Raw genomic sequence first — 21409 nt, 5'->3', positions numbered from 1 at the left:
GCCCATCCAAGGATCCAGATACAGAAAGGGCACTACCATATCTGGAGATCTCTCATAGAATCAGAGTTGGAAGAGACTTCATGGGCCATCCAATCCAACTCCCTGCCAAGAAGCAAGAAAATTGCATTCAGAGCATCCCCGACAGATAGGAGTTCAACCTCTATTTAAAAGCCTCCAAAGGGGCCTCCACCACACTCTGAGAAGTTCCACTGCTGAACAGCTTTGACAGTTAGGAAGTTCTTTCTAATGTTCAGATGGAATCTCCTTTCCTGAAGTTTGAAGCCATTGTTCCATGTCCTAGTCTCCAAGACAGCAGAAAACAAGCTTGCTCTCTCACATATTTATACATGGCCTGCCTCTACCAAGTTGATTGTTCCTAACAGAGCTCAGAACTGGAAGAAGTAACTTTCAAAATGTCCTCAAAATGCCCAGATTTGTCCAAGACAGTCCAAATCATTTATCTGTTGTCCCACTTTCTCAGTCATTTCCTCCCTTCCTCAGTTTACTTCAGGTGCTGAAAGTTAAGCTCCAAGTGCAGTAGTTTTCATTCAGTTAACTGCTGAAGTCTCACCTTGCTTGTGTGTTTGCCGTGTGTTGGAAACCAACCTGAATCCCTCCGGGCGGTCTATAAATATTATTAATTAATTAATTAATATTTTGTGCCATTTTGACAAATTTCTGATGCTACTTGGGCACATGTGTCCCATCTGTGAAATGTTGGAAGGTATGAACTTTTCACTTCTATTTTAAGTTTGCATCCTCCAGACCTCTGCTCCTTCCCTTGTCTTCTTACAAGGAGGAAATGTATCAAAATCCCTCTTTCCCATCTCTCTCTTTCACACTCCTTCCAGATAAAAATGTTTCAACTTTCTGTGTGTGGACACCAGATCTATCTAATACACCAGCATTCATACTAAGATTTGTCATTGCATTCCATGTGTATGGATATTCTACTCCCCCCACAACTGTGTTTTTGAAATTTGTTGATTATTTTCTCATTTGCACACTATATGAATGAGTGTAGGTCTCGCGTACCAATATGCATTATGCTCATCCTGAGATTTGTAATTTGGGAAGGCACCATGACTCTTTAGCTGAGATGGCTAAAGGCATGGCTAAAGTCAGGATTCCATAGCATTTAGCTAGGGCAGTTAAAGTGGTACCAAACTACATTAATTCTACAATGCAGATACACTCTCAATGTCATATGATAGGTACAGCAGTCTTCCAAAAGCAGTTGCCTTCCAAGATGAACTTCAGTTATTTACAGATCTTTTCTCTTCAAACTTGAGCAAGATTTTGGCTATTGTGCAAACAATAAAAATACAGACAAGCGAAGGTAGAGTTTTTATTTATTTTTTTCAATAGGATTGTCACGCAATATCAAAATACTCTGCTGGTTTGAGTGTGATCTGTTAACCGCTTTTACATTTAAGAAAAAAAAGAACATTTAAAAACCAGAGCCTTTAGCAACCACAGTCTCGAAAAACAAGCAAAAGAACCCCCCATCCTCTTACAAGTTGTCTCCATTTTTACATAAGAATAGATTCAGGGTACAAAATACTCCTCTATTACATTGCAAAGATACAAGAGTGCACTCCAGTTAAACTCAGTGGCCACAGAGCGAAGAGGTAAGTATCACATACATGCATACAGCTCTTCTGGACTTTGTTCAGTAGCTTGCCTAGATGTATACCTGGAAAGTGCTTGTGCTGAAAAGCAGATTGGGTGTTTGGTAAGGAAGCAGAACAGAAAAATATAAAACATCTCAAGTTCATACAGGAATGCAATTACAGGAGGGAATGAAATGAGTCCATTGTCCCCCTAAATTAGAATTCTATTCCCAAAATGAATTTTTTGTTCAGTTCCGCAAATTTTTTCGCACTGCAGAGAGTGCAGCACTGAAAAAATTTCACAACAACAATGTTAATTTATACTGTGTTTGCATTCTTTGCAACTTTGGATGCCTAACTGTATTTTATAATGCTTAATTAAAGTTTTAAGTTGCTGCAACATTAGAAGTCTTATGTCACTGCATTGGGGAGCGAAGGAAAATGTAATGGGGACAGAATTCTTATTTGGAGGGTACCCTTGGGTGCCAGCTTAGGTCTGGCGGATGCAGACAGTAGCCTAGGTACAAACTACACCAGAGAAAAGAGATAAATAGCTGTTTACAACCTTCATATTAACTGTTTAAATTATGGCTTCATATATTGAACAAGGTAAGTTTCTAGAATAGTCGTCTCTCCACATTTGCAGGTGAAGCATTCGCAGACTTGATTATTAATGATTCCAGCTCTGCTGCTACCCTACACGTGACTAAAAAAATAAATGTCTTGAGACATTTTCTAGGCCCTCCAGTGTGATTCTATAACCAACCCCCCCCCCCTTCCCAGCCCCACACACCTATCCCCTGCAAAATGTGGAGGGCCTACTATTGTATATATATATATAACAGAAATTTCTTTTTACAGCCACAGTCCCTGGAGCACTTCTCTTCAAAGGAGTCTACACAACCTGCAACGCCTCCATGGGTGCTTAGGCCAGAGCTACACTGACACCTCATCCCAAGTGGCATATGGTGGATCAGCCCCAGGATGGTTTAAATAGCAAACTCTCAGCTGCTGCAGAGATGGGAGGAAGTCCTGACCACCCAGTGGTACTGAACCCGGTTCTATGCTGCCAGACAGCCTCCTTTACTGTCACCTCCCATTCTTCTCACTGTGGAGGTCTTTGGGTGAGACATGTGTCCTGCATGTGGTCATTGCCTGGAGTGACATCAGCTAGGGTGCCAGAGCAACTAGGGGGGCCGATATCACTCCAAGTATCAAGCGACTGGCAGGGCCCATGCCACACCTGAGTAAAGTCAGTGACATACAGTGTGCCCAGTCTGCTCCAGGCTGGTGAACATGGGAGGCTGTATAAACTGTTGCAGTCAGTTCCATCTTGAAACTGACCCAACTGTTTACATAGGTCCAAAGTTATGGGTTGATCTGAATTCTAGGAGAATTCAGAGCAGCCCAGGACTTTGGTTAATGTGGGTCAATGCTGCATTATGGAGATTAACTCCAAGAGTAGTCCACTTACCATAGAGTTCATATGGTCAACCTTTGCTCTAAATCAGTGGTTCTCAACCTGTGGGTCACCGGATGTTTTGGCCTTCAACTCCCAGAAATCCTAACAGCTGGTACATTAGCTGGGATTTCTGGGTGTTGTACACCAAAACACATGGGAACCCACAGGTTGAGAACCACTGCTCTAAATGGTCAGTTTAGATGTAACTTTAATATTAACACCACTTTATCATGGATCTTTAAATTTAGATGTAGCACTCAAGGAAATGCACCCTAGGAACCGGAAATAGGAAGTAATTGATGTTCAATTAATTACATTGATATAGTAGTGAGATACAGAGTAACAATAACCTGTGCTAAGCTTTAGTGGAATGTAAGAGTTTCAATCTCCCATTAATAGGTGTGTTTGGATTCAGTTTGAGCAATGAGAAAGGGAGGAGGAAAGGCCACATAGATGGCATTGTACAAATATTGAGGAGCAGAGATGTACTGGCAACAGAGATGGAAGTTATGGAGGGGGACGGGGTGGGATGTAGAGAAGACACTTTGAAAATGTAAGTTGCGCTAAAGACTTGAGTGGGTTGGAATTTTTAAAAGAAAACTTAAACATTAATCTATATCCATTCTGCCCAAGTAAAAGTCACTGACTATGTACGGGGGACTGGGAAGAGAAAGGTGGGTGCTAAAAACAGCAGGATGCTCAAAATCACAGGAACCCTGAAAATGCAACAACTACTGATTATTTTTGAAAAATGGAAATCTCATCTCCAATAGGTTTGTGTGAGTTGTAATTCAAGGCATCTGAGTGGGAAGAATGTGCACGGTTTTGTTTTTAAAAATCTTAATTTGTCTCAGAATTTCCAGATTTCATCATATGAATTGGGTGAAACAGAAAGTATCTTTCAATATTTCTCAATGGTACAATAGTAGCAGCAGCACATCAATAACTTCAGTCTAACTTTCTGGACAACAGGAACGGTAACAAGGAAAAAAAAACCCAGGTAGGTGATCAATGAAAAGGCAATTATGTCAATTAAAAACAAACAGATTCCAAGTTCTGTTGGAGCTACTCAGCTAACAGAGCTGCTCGGTCATGTCCATATTTGCAGTTTAGTACAGATTTGTATCTGTATCAAAAATGTCATTGTCTTCAATGTGCTCTATAGAAGAAAATATGGCATATTGAAGGAGGTAATGGCAGGCTCCTTTCTCCTGCTTCCGTGTACCCTGAAATTAGGCTTTACATTCCACCTAAAGCTTTTGCAGACCAGTTTTCAGAATCCATCTTGGCCAGGAAACTCTGGGAATCTGAGTCAGAAAAAGTAACATTTCTGAGTTCTGATTCTAACTCTTCAGCTGAATTCTCAGAAAGTATCTTGTCAAAGACTGGCTCTGACGGGAATGCATTGGATGTGGCTTTGGCATAGTAATACCAAGAATAATTCACTTTCTTGGCAATTCTTCCTAGTTTAGAATCTTTAAAATCTTGATATTCCAACTTCTCAATCTGAACACAGAATACAGCCTGAAACAACTCAAGAATATATCTTGATATAAAATATCCCCCATCTAGTAACAACTCTGTCCCTTTGTATTACAATATCATACTTGTATAGTTTTCCTTCAGTCATTATCAGGGGATATACAAACAATTACAGTGAATGAACAGCAGATCAGGACTAGAGATACCATGAAAGCCTGCAACAATTGTAGCAAAACCATTAAAAAAACTTTTATGAATCTAGGATCTTTTGAATACGACTTCATTCTGGTGTGCCCAATGTCTTTCAGGATATATGCCAAGAACAAGCCTTTTGCAAAGCCAACAGGTTCCAGGTCCCCCATTCAAGATCATGCCCATTACAGCAGGGAATTACAAATCAAGAGATCTCTGTGCCTTGACTCAGAGGGTCAATGTTCCAATATACTCTGTTTAATCTGTCTATCTCTTAAGGTCAACATATACTTATATTCTCTGCCTACTGAGAAGCCAAGCCTGGTGAGAAAGCCTGCCAAAGTATTTACCAAGTTGTTTTTGAAGGGGTCTTCAAAAACAACTTTAAAATTGGTAAATACTATGGGAAATGAAAGATTTTTTTTCAACACACTTTTAAGAAAGGAAAGGAGGAAATTAGGGATCTGGGTACTTTATTTATGCTCTCTGTCAGCTCATGGTACCCTGAAATCAAAACCAGGCAGAAGGAGATATTCATCATACAATGGAAGGAAACTAGAGGTCTCAACCTCTAGTGTACCACCAAACATTTTACTTTAAAAATCCAGCTCTGTCACAAGCAGAGCATTTTATAGGTTCAAGAAAATATCTAACACCAGAAGACATTTTTACTGGCACATGCATGGGGGTCTGTGAGCCCAAATGGTAATTTTTCACAGTTAAAAAAAGCAGAGGAGGGAGATAGTGGAGAAACAATGGCAGGAGGACTATTAAATTATTCTCTGCCTTTCACTTTTCACCTGGAATCCACTCCCCTGCAGCTGATTTCTCATTTCTCCACTTAAGAGAGCAAAGGGTTTTTAGGAATCCTGATGGGGAGAAAATAACTGAGAGGAGGATAGTTGAAAGAGGAAGGTTGTGGTGAAGCAAAGCCTTAAAATTCTTTTGCTAATCCCTGCAAATGAATATTTTAGACGTTTCCGAGGCAATTTGGCTAGTTTTCTTTTGCAACTGCTTCCTTGAAGGGGTTATTTTTTCCCAAGCAAGTAATAAAAAAGTATTAAGTAGGACAACAAGCAATATCATAAGCTTGTAATATCACTAAATTATTGGGGAAGGGTCCTTGAAATAATTTACATAATGAATAGCTTCTAAAAAGCAACTTTCAAAAATAACTTGCGTTTTTACAATGAAATGGTGACAAAGAGGATTCTTAGATGCCATCTTTGCCGCCAAAATTTTGGTCCCAGCGAGGCAAAACCCTTAATGTAGATACACTCCCTCTGGTAAAAAGGCACTCTTCAGTTATGATAGTAGCCTTGGTCATGTCATCCTACTACTCAACATCAAAATTACGGCACAGTTTACTAAAAATGTGACCAATTACAAGCAGGAAGTTGAGAGTTCTAGATACACCACCATTGGCTAGCAATACTTGGATTAGAAGTGAACAATGACTGGAGCACAACATACACGAAGAAAAATAAACAGCGCTACTTCTTACCTCAAGTGGCACAATGTTTTTCACTTGACATGAATACAAGAGACTACAATGTCTGGCATTATCTACTTCAGTTGATCTTCAATAAAGTGATTACAGAGGCTTCTGAAATGGAAATCTGTCCTGGTGTCTTTTGCTCTCTAATCTAGAACAAGGCTATATAATCCAATTACTCATCTCAACCACAGTAGACCCAAGCCATATCTACACTGAGCAAGCTAGCCAAGTGGATATCGGGCATGGGGTAGCCCCAGATCCAGCCCGTACATGCTAAATCCAGGGCCAAGAATGGGACATCCTTCATTAAACAGGGTGCTCACATGATCAGCAAGAAGGAAGTCAACCAACCTCCAAGAACAGAAGGGAGCAGTAGTGACAACGTGGAGGACGAGCCATGTGCCTCATGGACAATATTTCACCCACTTCTGGCTGAATTTTTTAGTTCTGTTCTTACACATGAAAACATGAATACTGTGCTATAGTACCACTCCCTGAGATGCTAGGTGTCCTTGTTCGTGTAACTGTAACTGTTGACATGCTGTCTTTCTACCACAACCATTCCCACCATCCCAATCAGTAATACAGTTTGAGAATGATCATGTCATGTGCTATCCCTCAATATCTAAGGAGTCTAGAGAACCATGAGGAATTGATGAGGTGAGGAGAGACTAAGAGATTATGAGTATATATCTAGATTTTTATCAAATCACCAGGTAGAGGTAGGTTCTGTTAAAAAGGCAAAGTTGAAAATTTCACATTTCACCCTACCTGCATATAGAAGGAAAGAAACGGGTCATTTTGCGAAGTCCTGCCTTAGTGCAACAGCAAAACAGAGAACCCTTTCTCTGCATTGTTTGATTGGCTACCTTACCAGCATCATTCAGTTGTTAGAATAATGAAACTAGAATAACATTTACTTAATAAATATGCTGCTGGAAATATGAGAGCACTGAACAATGTATTAAAGTAACCTCTTTGGCAAGAGATGTCTTAAAGCTAGCTCAGAAAAAAAACTGTCACAAGATGATAATCTCATTTAGTGGATAGTAAAATTCATGTGGGGTGAAGGCGGAAAAAAACCCCCACCAAGCTGCAGAGATATGATCTTGGCTGATCAGGACAGAGCAAAGAGGCAATAAAAAGGAGAAAAAATATTACAAGAACAGGGAGTAAATAACATCCCATCTGATTTGAGTTCCTATGTTAAATACATTTCTAAAAGCCCTATTAGATGTTTAAGGTGTGAACTAAATGGTCTAGATAAGGGTGGATAGAAGGTAGATCAAAATATACATTAAATTAATGAATCCTTTGGCCACAGGTGGACAAGTCTATTTGGCTCTTGATGCTTAACAATGGCAACAACAAAATGGCAGTGATAATGGCACCAAAAATATCTCATGTAAATACAAATTTGTACTAGCATAGTTAGAATGCAAAATTCATGGGGTCAAAAAGCAATTGACATTGACCCCTGAACCACCCATTTGCTGCCCATGGTCACTGTTTTGCAACTGGCTCTGGTTAGTGGCTGGCTAGCTCCTAGTAAAAATAATAATAAAATGGATGCTGCAAGCATCTGCTCACCCTCCAGTTACATATTTTCCAACATTTCAGAATGCTTGAGATAACACTTGATCAATTCTTCCACTAGACTAAAGCTCTATCCAAACAACCAGCTTTGCTTTTTGAACTTGTTTGTTGTAGTGTTGTGAACGGTAAACATAATTTACTACCCACAACATTAGATGCCATGGAGCAGGGGTCCTCAAACTTTTTAAGTGGGCCGGTTCATGGTCCTCAGACTATTGAGGGGCCAAATTATCATTTGGGGGGAAAAAAATAACAAATTCCTATGAACACAGCACATGTCATATTTGTAGTGCAAAAACAACAACAACAAAAGAACAATACATTTTTTTTAAAAAAATTAACCAACATAAACCTATCAGGATTTCAATGGGAAGTGTCGGCCTGCTTCTGGCCAATGAGATAGTCAAGTTAATTAGGATTGTTGGTGTTGTGTGCCTTCGAGTCATTTCAGACTTTGGGCGAGACTAAGTCTAAAACTGAGGGCAGGGGCCAGGTAAATGACCTTGAAGGGCCGCATCCGGCCCCTGGGCCTTAGTTTGGGGACCCCTGCCATGGAGGATATGACCAGAGCTCAGAAAATTTACTTTTTAAAGACTACAACTCCCACAATCTCCCAGCCAGCACTACTCCAAACTCTACAACCAACAGAAAAACAACTGCACAATCAAGTGAAGTATAGACATTACCCAGATCTGGATCACCTGACATTCCAGACATTCTATATTAATATCTAATAGTATGATGATGGCAAAAGTCACTTAGCAATGAGTCACTTAGCAACCTGTGGCCTGAATTTGCTCATGGCATGCCATCCCCAGGTAACACAAGAAAACTCAATTCAATGCATACTGTTTAGAAAAATACGTAGCCATGACGTCTGGCTTAATTAACCAAGGCATATGTTGGACACATTAAAAAAGAGATACATACAGAGTGCTAGAAGCTGAAGAGAAATATCCATCCACCCAAAAGATTAGAGATGACACCCCCGCCCCCCAAAAAATCCTAAAATAAATAACATATATCCCACCGAGATCCAAGATCCTATTGGAACTGGGTGAAGTTATGCCAATATACATATCATAAATCTAGGAGAAAGAAGGCAAAAAGAAGCCAGCCAGGAGTGACTTGGCACCATCTAGCAGATTTTGTGCAATCTGGCAAAACTATTATTAGTAGGTACTAGATACCTCCTTACATAATGGCAGAAAAGTGGTTGTGCTAGCATTACTGGGGATTATGCTAGTGTACTAGAGGATTCTGGCTTCAGAGGCTTCAAAGGCTTCTCTGAGACCTTTGGCAATTGCACTGCATGTAACAGTTTGGTGTACAGTAAAAATAAGAGTATTGGATTTGCACTGAAGAGCAGTTGAAGAACTTTGTAACACACCTGTCAGTTGTACCAAAGACACGAGGGGGCACCAAGGAATCCACTAGGGGAGTGTCTATTGCTTACATCTAGCACCTCTACCAGAAGACAGGTTTCTATTCTAGAGCAAGATCACAGTAGAAAATCAAAATGATTGTGTTCACACGCCCTCCTGGCACGTGGAAATGATCACCCCCATCCCAGCCTAGGAACAAAGTGATAAAACACAGAACTACTCTATGCAGAGCTACAGTAAAACTGGTCATTGTTCCGGTGGTACTTCAGCCTGCCTGGTTGTGTTGCCAGAAGGTCTGAATCTTCACTGCTGTTTGTGCTCATGATACCACAACCGACCACTCACTGTCTTCTCTTCCATACTGGAAAAAAGAAGCAAAAGGCATTAGGAGAGTAAGCGTGCCACAGCGGCTAGAATGTCAAATTTGAAATCTCGGACTTGATTCTCTCTCAACCACGAAGTTCAATTAATGACTTTTCTTTCAAACAAAACATTTTTTGTAGAGTTCAATAGGCAGACAGCATCACAAGCCTGTTCCTGAGAATATCCTCTTTAACAACAAACAATCTCTGGATACATTCTGTGCTGTTCACATCGATCTGTTGTTTGAAATAAAGTTAACCTATCTCAAGCAGTGCTGTGAGTAGGTTGGGCTGAAACTAGTGCTGGGGCTTAATGGATCCTTTGCCCAAAAGTTATTGTTTATGGTCTGTTTGCCTTCCTGCAGCTCCATGTCCCACCTAGAGAATAAAGAAGGGCTGATGTTTCTATACAAGCCAACTTGGGTATTGGTGGCTTTTGGCACCCACCCTTACAGCATTTAGGAGGGACTTGAAGACCTGGTCATTTAAACAGGCTTTTGACAGTGATTAATCAATCTCTATGATATGGATTTACCTCGATAGGGGTAGCAAGCCCCTTTAGCTCATAGGACATAACTGTTTTTATTCTAATGTTCATAATTTTATTGCTATTTTATTACTTGTGTAATATTTTATGTTTCATATTGATTAGATGTGTTTTAATAATTTATCTCGTATTTCTTTGTTTAATTGTCTATCTGTGTAATTTCTATACTGCACTTATTGAATTGTATTGTGTTGTAAGCCACCCCAAGTCCCCTGGGCAGAGGGGCAGGATACATATAAACTTTATTACTATGACATTTGATACACAACAAGGTTAGTACACAGCAACACAGCTGGCTGTTATATTGGATCACACGTCGCATCAGACACTTACCAAGCGTCTAGAACTATGTGATGTATCAGCAAATAATGAATGCAGATCTGAGTAGGGTGGCCTTTTGTACCTGACATGGTAATTTTTGTCAGCGCCGATCGTTTTTAAATGCTGGCCAAGGTCACCACTGGGACCACTTTTACTGGCTTGTGCCAGAGTGTTTGCTGCTATTATTATTAGAATCATAGAATCATAGAATCGTAGAGTTGGAAGAGACCTCATGCGCCATCCAGTCCAACCCCCTGCCAAGAAGCAGGAAATAATAATAATAATAATTATTATTATTATTGATAGAACAATGAAATACAGAACCCTAAAGCCAAATAGTTTGCTGCAGATAGAATAAACGTATTAGAATTGATGGGGACTGCTAAGTCAATCATATACTGCTAGATTGTTTATTTGTTTTAGGATTTAGATGAGTTGCCAAAATAGCAAATCAAGCTGGAACTCTGCCTAGAAGCCATAACTTAAGTCTCTGGTAACATTTCAAGTTTTACAATAACTCCGCTTTTTCAGACATCCAAGTTGGTAAGGTATCACATTCATGTTGCAAAAACATCTCTCAATCTGCCTCCTAATTCAGAAGATCCCTGTAGGCTAGTTCACTGGAAATTTAAAGAGTAGCTTAAACTATCTTTTTCTTGCATAGTATATCGCTGGAAAGAAGTTAGAATCTTACTTGGATATCACTCAGTTGGTTCAAAAACCGGGTAGCTATTTGAGGTCCATTTTCCATGGTTGGAATGTGCAAATTCTAAGAGGGAAAAGGAACAATGATAAAACAACTGTTTAGAAATGTTGTGGTTCCTGTGGAATATGAAAAAGTCAGGTCCTTCTGAGACCTGACTTCAATTACATTTATTATTCTTTGAGATTAAAATGTTTAAGGTACAAAAAAATCCTAGTTCATTGGAAAACACCTACTGTAAACACAGCTGACAAGGAAGCTTAATAAACATTCACTGTTTTAGAAAAATAATAACAACATAAGCCCAAATACAATGAAATTCCTAAACAATCAACAAATTATTAGTCATATCTGAGCCTTATTTGCCATGATTTTATATGGTGAACGACATTTGGTTGACCCGCTCTCTGCTCTATTTTTGTCAGCAAGCAAAAGTTCTCCTGTTAAATAAATAGGTTTCAGCTTTCTAATATTAAAGTCAGGATTGCCAATGTTGTTGTATTTTGCATTTCTATGTATGGTTGTGAAAGCACTACCAACTCATTTGAGGAGAGTTCTGCGAATGCAAAAAAGACAAATAAATGTGCCTAACGTGCAACATTACCAACAACAAACTTCAGTCTTTAAAAGTTTGAAATAGAGGTATACACAGTGGTTGTCCTGTTTCTAAATATGTAACACATATTTTATTTGCTTTTGCTTGAAATTAATAACTTAAAAGTAATGTTTCAATTGGATTGATGGTTTAATGCTTCTAAAAAAAACCTTTGCTTTAGCTTTGTTACTTTAACATAACTTATATGGTAAGTTGCTTTTAGTCCCAGTTTGGGAGAAAATAAATAAATAAACAAATACTCTTACCTCTCCTAGGTATAATATTGTGGAAATAGGACACACAACACAAGCTGTCCCAGCTCCAAACATCTCCTTCACCCTGTTTTCCTTTAAAGCAGCTTGGAGATCGCTCATGGTAATGTATCGTTCGGACACTTTGAATTCTTCCTAAAAAGTTGAACAAGCACAGAATAAGTCACTAAGATCCATTCCCTTTGTTTTAAAAGCAAGCAACTTGCTTCTATAGTCAAGCAGGAGTCACATAGCAAGGAAAGTTTTAAATAAAATAATAAATAAAAACTTTATTTATATTCTGCCCTATCTCCCCAGAGGACTCAGGGCGGATTCCAGCATACAAAACATTCAATGCCTCTGTGAAACAAGATAATAATCCCACATAAACCCACATATGAGTACAAAATTAGAACCTAACATCAATAAATCAATCAATAAAGCTGAGTTTTCCTCTTCCCAATAATTAGTGTTCAGAATGTGTATGAAACATAAAATACAACGTAAAATACTGGCTGACCTTGGGTCTCTCAACACAGTCTGCCTCACAAGATTGTTGTGAGATAAAATGATGAAGACAGAGCTATGTATGGCCCCTTAAGCTTCTTTCAGAAAAGGTGAGTTATAAGCATATTAAGTAAAAATGGAGTTATGAAGCTTTATAAAATATTAGCAGGTTGTTTATGCTCTGATCTTCAAGCATAGAATCAAGGAAATTTAAAAATATATACAATTTAGAATTTTGACATATATTATAAAAAACCCAAATGCTAGTCCAAACTGCAATACATCAATTAAATCAATGGTAAATATATGGTTATTTACTTTTTGGCAATTGATTCAAGGTCTTTCCCCCACTTTGCACCAGCAATTATATTTAGTCCTGAATAAATGTTATACGTTATAAATGTGAATTACAAAGCTGCCACTTGAGCTTCGTAGAAGTTACCTACCCACTTGCGCGCTAGGTCCAAAATGCTTTGCCTTGTCACTCCAGGAAGAATGATGCCATCTAGAGGCGGGGTTGCCAGCTCTTCTTCTGTCAATACAAAACAGTCCAATATGAAAACAAAGGACTACACAACTGAGTATCCCTTAACCCAACCATGACGGAGCTGGGAAATATTCTACAGTCCCAAGTAGAGAAAACCACAATTCTAAATGCTTGGGACCAGAAATCTAATACCTGTAATACCTGTATTTAAGATTTCAGAGATCAGGATAATAAGGGATGCTCAACCTGTACAATCTTTTCTAGCAGCTGTCACTGCACTAGGCTGAGAAGGCATTTTCAACTTGCTAACTTTAGTGTGCTTTCTAGTTTTGTGTATTTGAGGTAAACCTTGATCCATTTCAAGTCCTGGCTTTCTGTGGAGGCCCAATCAGTTTCCACTGAGCCTCCCGAAATCGGGAGGGCAGATTTTTGTTTTTTGTTTTCGGTGCCGAAAGATAAGTTTTCTTTTGGCCTATTATTGGGGGGGGGGGGGGTCCCCACCCAGGCTCCCTTTGGATGGGATTTACATCATTATCTGGGGAATCCAAGGACTGAAGACCCATCGCGTTTGATGCCGGTGGTCTTGCTCCACAACCCAAAGCATAGGCCCGCGTTCCTTACTCAGTGCTCAGCTGCAGACCCTGGCAGGCCTGGGCGCTTTGGGCCTACACAAAAGATAATTGATCTGAAAAGCAAGCTTGGAAACGGTACCTGCACCCACCTGCTTTTTGTATTGAGTTTATTTTTCTTCCAGGAGGGGCCTAGCCATCCGAATTGATGGAACGAAATGAAAACACGAATCAAACGGATGATACAAATACCAGGCCCATGACTAGTGCTTTCATACAGAGCAGATTAATCTTAGTATCCAAAACCACCCACCAGAGAGTGTTAGGAAAAAACTTAGCTGCATTTGATGAAACTGATTGCAATCCTTATTGTCAGCCAAGAAAAGAAGCCTATTTTGTAACCAATTGCCTAGATTAAAAGCCTTCAAACTCACTAGAATCTAAAACTAGTATAAACACAAACAGGTTCTTAAAAGCAAATCAGCACACTTTGACTGGATAAGGATTTCAACGGTCTTTCATTATAAGAAATATCAAAGGTGGAGTATTAAGCAGAAATTATTATGATGAAGTCCTTCCTGCTTATAATTGAAAATCTCCTTTTCCATGTGAGTGAAATTGGAGGCCAAATGTTTTACCAAATTGTGATTAAAATTTGACAGTGGGAAGATAAACAATTCATTGGAGAAAAAGATTAGACTTTCAGGATATTATGTGCCTATACATGATAAGAAAATATATTAAACATAATGAGCTGTAAATAATCTATCAATTGGTACATTTAGTTATTTTATTTGTGTCTTCCATTTCTCCTAATATAGGACCCAAGGCAGTTCACAATACAGATTAGAATATAGTTTAATATGCTTTAAAATGATTATTATAAGAAAGAGCTTTTAAAAATTATCTGTTCTATTGAAAACAGCACTGATTTTTGAAAGTTCAAAAGCATGTAAAGCAAAACTGAGAATAAAAGTGCAGCTTCATAGCTACTGCAGAAGAGCTGTAACTCCATCTACTGGGGAAAAATTGCTCACTAATATTTAATTTTCTGCTCTGGTGTATTCTATCCTGGCAAAGTTTACCCAAACATAATGCATTTTTAATGGAAGGGGTTAAGAACAGCAGCAGGGTTGAGTTCCTTGATAACAAAGGCCTTGTAATCTCAGGATCCAGAGCAGCAACCTCTGATTCATAGTTGTGCAAAACAACCTATTTTGCAAAGTGGACATAGTGAGCATAGGATGCCACACAGGAGTACAGCTATTTCCTCACTTGCAAATCTGGCAGTCTTGTCACCTTTTGTCTGATCCCTTGTTCTACCATACCTCATTGGATGACCTTGTACATGTTCCTTCCTTTCCTTTTTTAATTGGTTTTCCTTTTTAATTTTTTTTCTTCAGGTTCAAAACACATTTACAAAATGTGTTTGACTTGTACATTTTCAATTAGTGTGGAACAACTAAACTGGGATCGCTGTTCTTCCAGAAATATCTTCAGTGTGCATTCATTCATGAAATATTACACCATTACACTCAGCATGTGTTATAGCTGGAGGAAGCTAGATAGCAGCCATACTCTATTGTTGGTAAACAAAGCTATCTGATCTGAGCAGCCAAGCTTTCCTCAAAGGTCAAGACAAACGGCTGGAAAGACTTTTCAATAATGCCCACTTCCTCGTCCACTCAAAGGCCACTGCTATGTAAATAAACCATCAGTTCAGCTTGCAAACTAATTATGAAATCCATCAGATAGAGAACTCATGTTTAAGTTTACACCATAACAATAAAAACGGAAAGTGTAATCTAAGATCTTTTGGCTTTAAATTTATTCCTGGTTTTAAGAACATGACATTGCAATGTTATGGCCCAAAGATTACAACCTTCCTGACCTACTTCTGACATGCTTTTCCACAACGTCTAGAAGACCACAGCTTCTCAGGCCAAGAAATCTTTTCTAATGATTGTTGTAGATATGACTGAAATAAAAAAGAGTTGCAGCCTGGAAACAGTAGGACAAGTAATAACTAGGACAAGTCAATTATTTCATAGATGTTCATAACTGTGGTATCCAAATGTGGGTGTTCAGATGTTGTTGGATTTCAGCTAATGGACTATGATCAACATTTCTAGCTGTTATAGGGTAAAACTATCCAGAAGCAACTCCCTCTTTTGAGGAGCACTGTTTTACAACAAATATGGTCATCAACACTGAGAAAAAAAATTATCAAGACAGGAACTGAATATGGCATGCTGCGTATACCTCCATCTTCATTTCGCCAATACAGAAAGAGATTCATGGTCCCAACTTCTGTAATTTGATGCTCGTCTCCATAAAGCCAGAGAACCTGCTGGCATCCTAATTCCATAGCTTCACGCTGGGCATAAATAGAAGACCCATAGTTCCTTTTGAAAACAAAGGGAAATGGCAAAATGAAATCATAGATACAAACATACAGTGTTGGCTTCAAAATTCTATCCTACTTGGTATGACAAAACTTATTTAAGATGGTTCAAGACAAACTGGAGATATCAGGTGTGGAATCTCAAGACTTATGGGATGTGAGTATATCTTCTAACACTATCATCAAAGCGATGAGCCCCCGGTGGCACAGTGGGTTAAACCCTTGCACTGGCAGGACTGCTGACTTGAAGGTTGGGTTGGTGATCTGGAGGTTGCCGGTTTGAATCCGGGGAGAGCGAGGATGAGCTCCCTCTGTCAGCTCCAGCTCCCTATGCGGGGACATGATAGAAGCCTCCCACAAGAATGATAAAACATCAAAACACCCCGGCGTCCCCTGGGCAACATCCTTGCAGACAGCCAATTCTCTCACACCAGAAGCAACTTGCAGTTTCTCAAGTCACTCCTGACCACACACACACAAAAAAAAATCAAAGTGATGGCTACCCTCTCCCACTGATTTCTCTAAATTGGAATATTTGAACAAGAAGCCTCAATGTTTTGTATCTTCAAGGAGTTCAGGCATGGTCAGGCATCTCTTCTAGGGAGACAAAAGTATCTTGGTCAGCTAGCTGAACGTTATAAACCAGCAGCTGCGTCGTCTGCTATTTTGGCTGGCACGACAAGATGTACTTTGGTGCCATGTCTTAGGAACCATCAAATATACATATTTTCCAAATGCCTGTATTTCACTAGACAATCACAGATGTCTTTGCCCTGAGCCAAGAAAAACATGGCATTTGCAGGCAGGCCTGTCCCTTCAGCTTGGCACCATGTTGCTGGATCTGATGAAATCTGAGAGGGTCATTCCAGGGATGCCATCAGCCTCTGGAGCTGAATGTAGCTAAGCCTTTATGGAGATAAATTTGACTCGGCTTCACCATAACAAACATCCAGCCCCACTCTTAGTTGTAGCATATGAGAAAAATAAACACCGAATAAACGAATTTCAAGGGGTGGGGTTCTTCTAAGTCCCTCATTCCTAAGCCTCTATTGAAGTCATGCTATTTCATCTGCCAGAAAGTTTTAAGACCAAATACTGAACAAAAGTGTATTTTGTCTTTGGATAGGGAACCAAAATGAACAAAAAACACATGACTACTTTGAAGGTAATTGTCCAATAAATGTAAAAAAATGTTTCCAGGGATGGTGGATTGCTATCACCTGACATTCTTTGTTTCTAGGAAACAGCAGTGAATTGCTTTATTGAATTGGAAGAAATGTCAGTGGAAAAAATCCTGTCTATGGTATCAATGGGGTTTTCCTATTGTCTCTCAGATGGGAGGCTTTAACATTGCCTGGAAAAGGGGCCAGTATCAAATCCTTAACTTCTCTAGTAACAGATGTGGTAAATATCTTGGCATGAAAAAAACATGCCAAGTCAGTGTGGAAAACTCCACAAGATAGATAGATCTTTGTTTTAAATCAGAGTACAGTACGTTAAAAAGATATGGAAAAACGGCCTTCCAGAAATTTTAGTCTATGACTCCCACCAGCTCATCCAACATGGCTATCAGTAAAAATATACGGAGGTTGTAGCCCAAATATTTGACAAATCCAAGGTTCCTCCTCCCCTCCCTAAGAAGGTACTATCTACCGTTGTATATGTGAGAATAGTCTAATGTGTACAAAGAGTAAGTTGTAAGTTGTGAGCTATGGTTTGAATATGTCAGGGTTCCCTTACCCTCCCAGTTTACAGTCCCCGGTCCCTCCTTTCCAGGCTCGGACGTATTTCGGATCTGCCCACAAGGATATGGGGCTGAAAGTCCCACTCGAGAAGTACGGACCAACAGGGCTCAATATGACATAGAGAATGGCCTTTGATGGCTTCTTGACTCCGAGGGAGGGCTGGATATTTGAGAGAAAGAGAAATCTGGTTCAACAATTGGTTTGGTTCATTTATGATTAAAACATAAGGTCTAAAACAACCACAACATTCCTGTAAAAAGCAGATCACCTATCATGACAATTACAAACATGAGTAATACATTGTTATCTGCACCCTGGAATGAGCATAGCGACTGGCCACAAGTGTGACTTCTTGCATTGTCTGCAATGGCAAGGTTATTGTGTGCACAATTTTCAAGATGCACAAAGTTGCACATGATGGAAGAAATGACACAAGAGCACACTCCAATCAAGTGCAATGGATCCTTTGATACGTTTGCTTTCTTGTGGGTTGTGTGCAACAGTAGCTTCTCTTTCTGCAAGCTAGGGTGGCTCACCAAGAATAAATTACATTGGACGGGAGAAATGCATCTCAAACCAAAAAACTAAACATGCATCTATGACGTGAAATGACAAAACATTTCCACTAGGTGGTAGCAGCAGAATTATCATTTCTTTCCAAATGACTTCATCAACAGAATCAGATCCCAAATATTTTCATGTTTTTCACTGCTGGGATACTTCACACAGGCCAATTTTGCTACACAGATATCTCTTCGATATAAAGAAGAGTATGCACACTCTCATGGCACAGCACATGAACCATTTCCCTGTTAAAAAGGAAGACCTGTATGGAAAAAAATAATTCAAATCAGCAAGCAGTGAAGGTTACAGTCATTAACATCTCCAGGCTACAAAAGATATTCTGGTTGCAGAAAGGAGATTACATACAAGGTTAAGCTAGTCACACTTGGTTCCCACTGAAATAAATAAGACTAATGTTTACATTCCCCCAATCAATGGAATTTCAACCAATTTAATCTGGATCTTATAAAAAGTGCCCTGCATGGCCTGAAGATATTTGGTACCTATCTCCAAATATAGTATTCCAGAACATAGGGGTTTCTCTAGATCATGGTTACAGAAAGAAATGTGTGATTGCAGCTACATATAAGACGGGCCAACACACATTTAGATGCCTCAAACGTTAGCCCTGTTTCCGGGCATATTTGAGCAGTTTTCCCCTATCAACTTTCATTTTCGAGATATAGAAAATATGCTATCTACTAGTCATCAACTGCTTATCCTTAGATAATCATGATAACCATATCTAAGAAACTAGTGCTGATGAGGTCTATCCAATGTTTTTTTTTTTTCTGAATCAGCGCACCAAATAACCTCAGGAACAGGTCTAAAAACCAAGACATCAATAATTTTTTGTTGTTGGGCTGTGTCATTCATATAAACGAAGAGCATGTTGCGTGTTCAAATTCCTGTCTGTAGAACTTAAATTCTAATTATTCAAAGCATTCTGCAAAACTAAGGACCTTGTGCTTACTTTGAAAGTACAATCAGTCCTCCACATCTGTGGTTTAACCTTTGCAGATTTGATTGTTTGCAGATGTGGTAGGATTTAACTGTAGAGTTGAACTGCAAGACTTAGAGATTCCTACTGAGGTGTTCTCTCAGATTTTTAAAAAAGCATTTTTTTAATTCATGGTTTTTCCAGTTTTGTGAGGATTCTACGCCACTAATACCAGCAAATGTGGACTATATCATGAGAATTTGTAGATTACAGTTTATAGCCTCAGATGCACGGAGCATATATACTTGAACCTCTAAAGCAGTGGTTCTCGACCTATGGGTCCCCAGATGTTTTGGCTTTCAACTCCCAGAAATCCTAACAGCTGGTAAACTGGCTGGGATTTCTAAGTTGTATCCCAAAACACCTGGGACCCACAGGTTGAGAACCACTGCTCTAAAGCTTATACTTCATGTACTTTATGGATCATACTCCATACAGTTTAGAAGTTCAAGTGTATATGCTTGAAGCATGGTTTGGGGTGTTGAGTAAATGTTTACTTTAAAAATAAATAGGAATGAGATGGCACATTTCTAAAATGCAGACATATTTGAATCTTCATTCATTTTAAAGGAAATAGCAGGGCCAGTGGCAGGTAGAAAAAAAAGGAAAAAGGATCAGACTAGAACATTTTCACTTCATGTAATTTTTTTTTCAGAGAAAACATACAGAGAGAGAAAATTCCAAAATGCCATCCTCCTTGCATCAGCTGAAGTAGTATGATCCATTTTCCCACTGTGGGATACTACTGCCATGTTTAGACTGGTTACAAGACAAACAAACAAACAAAAAGACAAAAAGTAAATAAAATAAAAGGTGTTCGGTTTTCCCCCACCTCTGTCCCAATTAAAGTAGGGCGAATATACAAGCTAGCGGAGGTCGAATACGGCACCCACTCCTTTTCAACTTCCACCAGTTTCCGGATGCACTCCAAAAGTTCTTCTTTGTCAAATCCCTGGAAATGAAATGAGACGACAACGATGCTTAGTAATAACCTTCATGAGGACACACTCCAACGGGAACATTTAATTGGGCCATTAAGTCAGAGGCCGTGACGTTCCCAGTGTTTAGTACACTACCGTTAGTGTGTGACAAGTCACAATGCGAAGAGGTCTCATGATGATTTTCTTTTCAACGATCCAATAAATGAGGCAGCTTGACCAATTTAATCAGAATTGTGAAATCTATTTCCAGCACATGAGTACGGGGAAATTTGCATTGGACATGTTTAAACCTTAAAAATGAGGGAAACAGGAAGAGTGAGTGTTTTTGTCTGTTCTAGTCCCCAAAACGATTTTTTCCAAGCTCTCAAAACAAAAGCAAGGAATCCTTCCTTTGTATATTTACTGTTACATGGGGACGCCCCCACTCCGATATACAAAAATTAGACATGCCAGATTGAAAGTTGGAGAGGGCTCCTCTCCTTCCATCTTCTACACAATTATGAAAGGCAACTCTCTCCACTTTCATTCTGGCACATTTAAGTGGGCTTGTAACTATTGCACTGGAAGTGAATGTGTTTCTCCCATACAGTATCTATCATAGCTTTTAATAATGTCATATCTGCCCAACACACTATGGGCCCTTCCACACAGCTCTATATCCCAGAATTTCAAGGCAGAAAATCCCACAATATCTTATTTGAACTAGGTTATCTGAGGCCATATTGTCATATATCTCAGTTCAAAGCAGATAATGTGGGATTTCATTCAGCTGTGTGGAATGGCCCTATGTAATACAATTTGAATTTTTTTTTTCTGTTCCTGGTTTTAAATGTTATTCCTGTTTAATTGTGTGGAACTTACTTTGAAAGTAATTGTTATACTCCAGAAACTTCATTTTTGTGGCTGCCACAAACTATCTTGAATTGGTTGAGACTCGATGTGGTATTCATTGAAAAACTAAATCAAAATGTGCTGCAAGATGTCCCACAAAAATGAAGTTTTTGCAGTTTAATAAACTTTCCCCATATTTTTATGATAGAACCAATTAGGAAATGACATTTATAATCTAGGAACAAAAATCATGTTATATAGTGTTATACATCTCAGCTTGTTTTCTGCAAGTTGAGATGCAGATAAAGGGGACTCATCAAAGGTTTCATTTAAACCCATTCCCTAATACAGACA

The 21409-nt window shown here is 39.1% G+C and overlaps 1 protein-coding gene across 6 annotated transcripts in view; it reads right to left on the bottom strand.

Annotated features, from left to right (window-relative positions):
- Positions 1-1335: 1335 nt before the first annotated feature.
- bcat1 (branched chain amino acid transaminase 1) overlaps positions 1336-21409 on the bottom strand; it is a 69956-nt gene continuing 49882 nt past the window's right edge. For all 6 annotated transcript variants that reach the window (XM_062983189.1, XM_062983188.1, XM_062983185.1 and 3 more), the window contains 7 exons: positions 20116-20235; positions 17715-17878; positions 15833-15975; positions 12961-13046; positions 12023-12163; positions 11153-11227; positions 1336-9589 (listed from right to left, as the gene is read on the bottom strand). In XM_062983189.1, coding sequence (XP_062839259.1) covers positions 9548-9589; positions 11153-11227; positions 12023-12163; positions 12961-13046; positions 15833-15975; positions 17715-17878; positions 20116-20235 — 771 coding nt within the window. In that variant the 3' untranslated portion in view covers positions 1336-9547. The remainder of the gene's footprint in view (positions 9590-11152; positions 11228-12022; positions 12164-12960; positions 13047-15832; positions 15976-17714; positions 17879-20115; positions 20236-21409) is intronic.

This window comes from Anolis carolinensis, chromosome 5 (genome assembly GCF_035594765.1).
Source record: "Anolis carolinensis isolate JA03-04 chromosome 5, rAnoCar3.1.pri, whole genome shotgun sequence".
Taxonomy (NCBI): Eukaryota; Metazoa; Chordata; class Lepidosauria; order Squamata; family Dactyloidae; genus Anolis; species Anolis carolinensis.
This window is presented reverse-complemented; position numbering and strand designations above follow the sequence as displayed.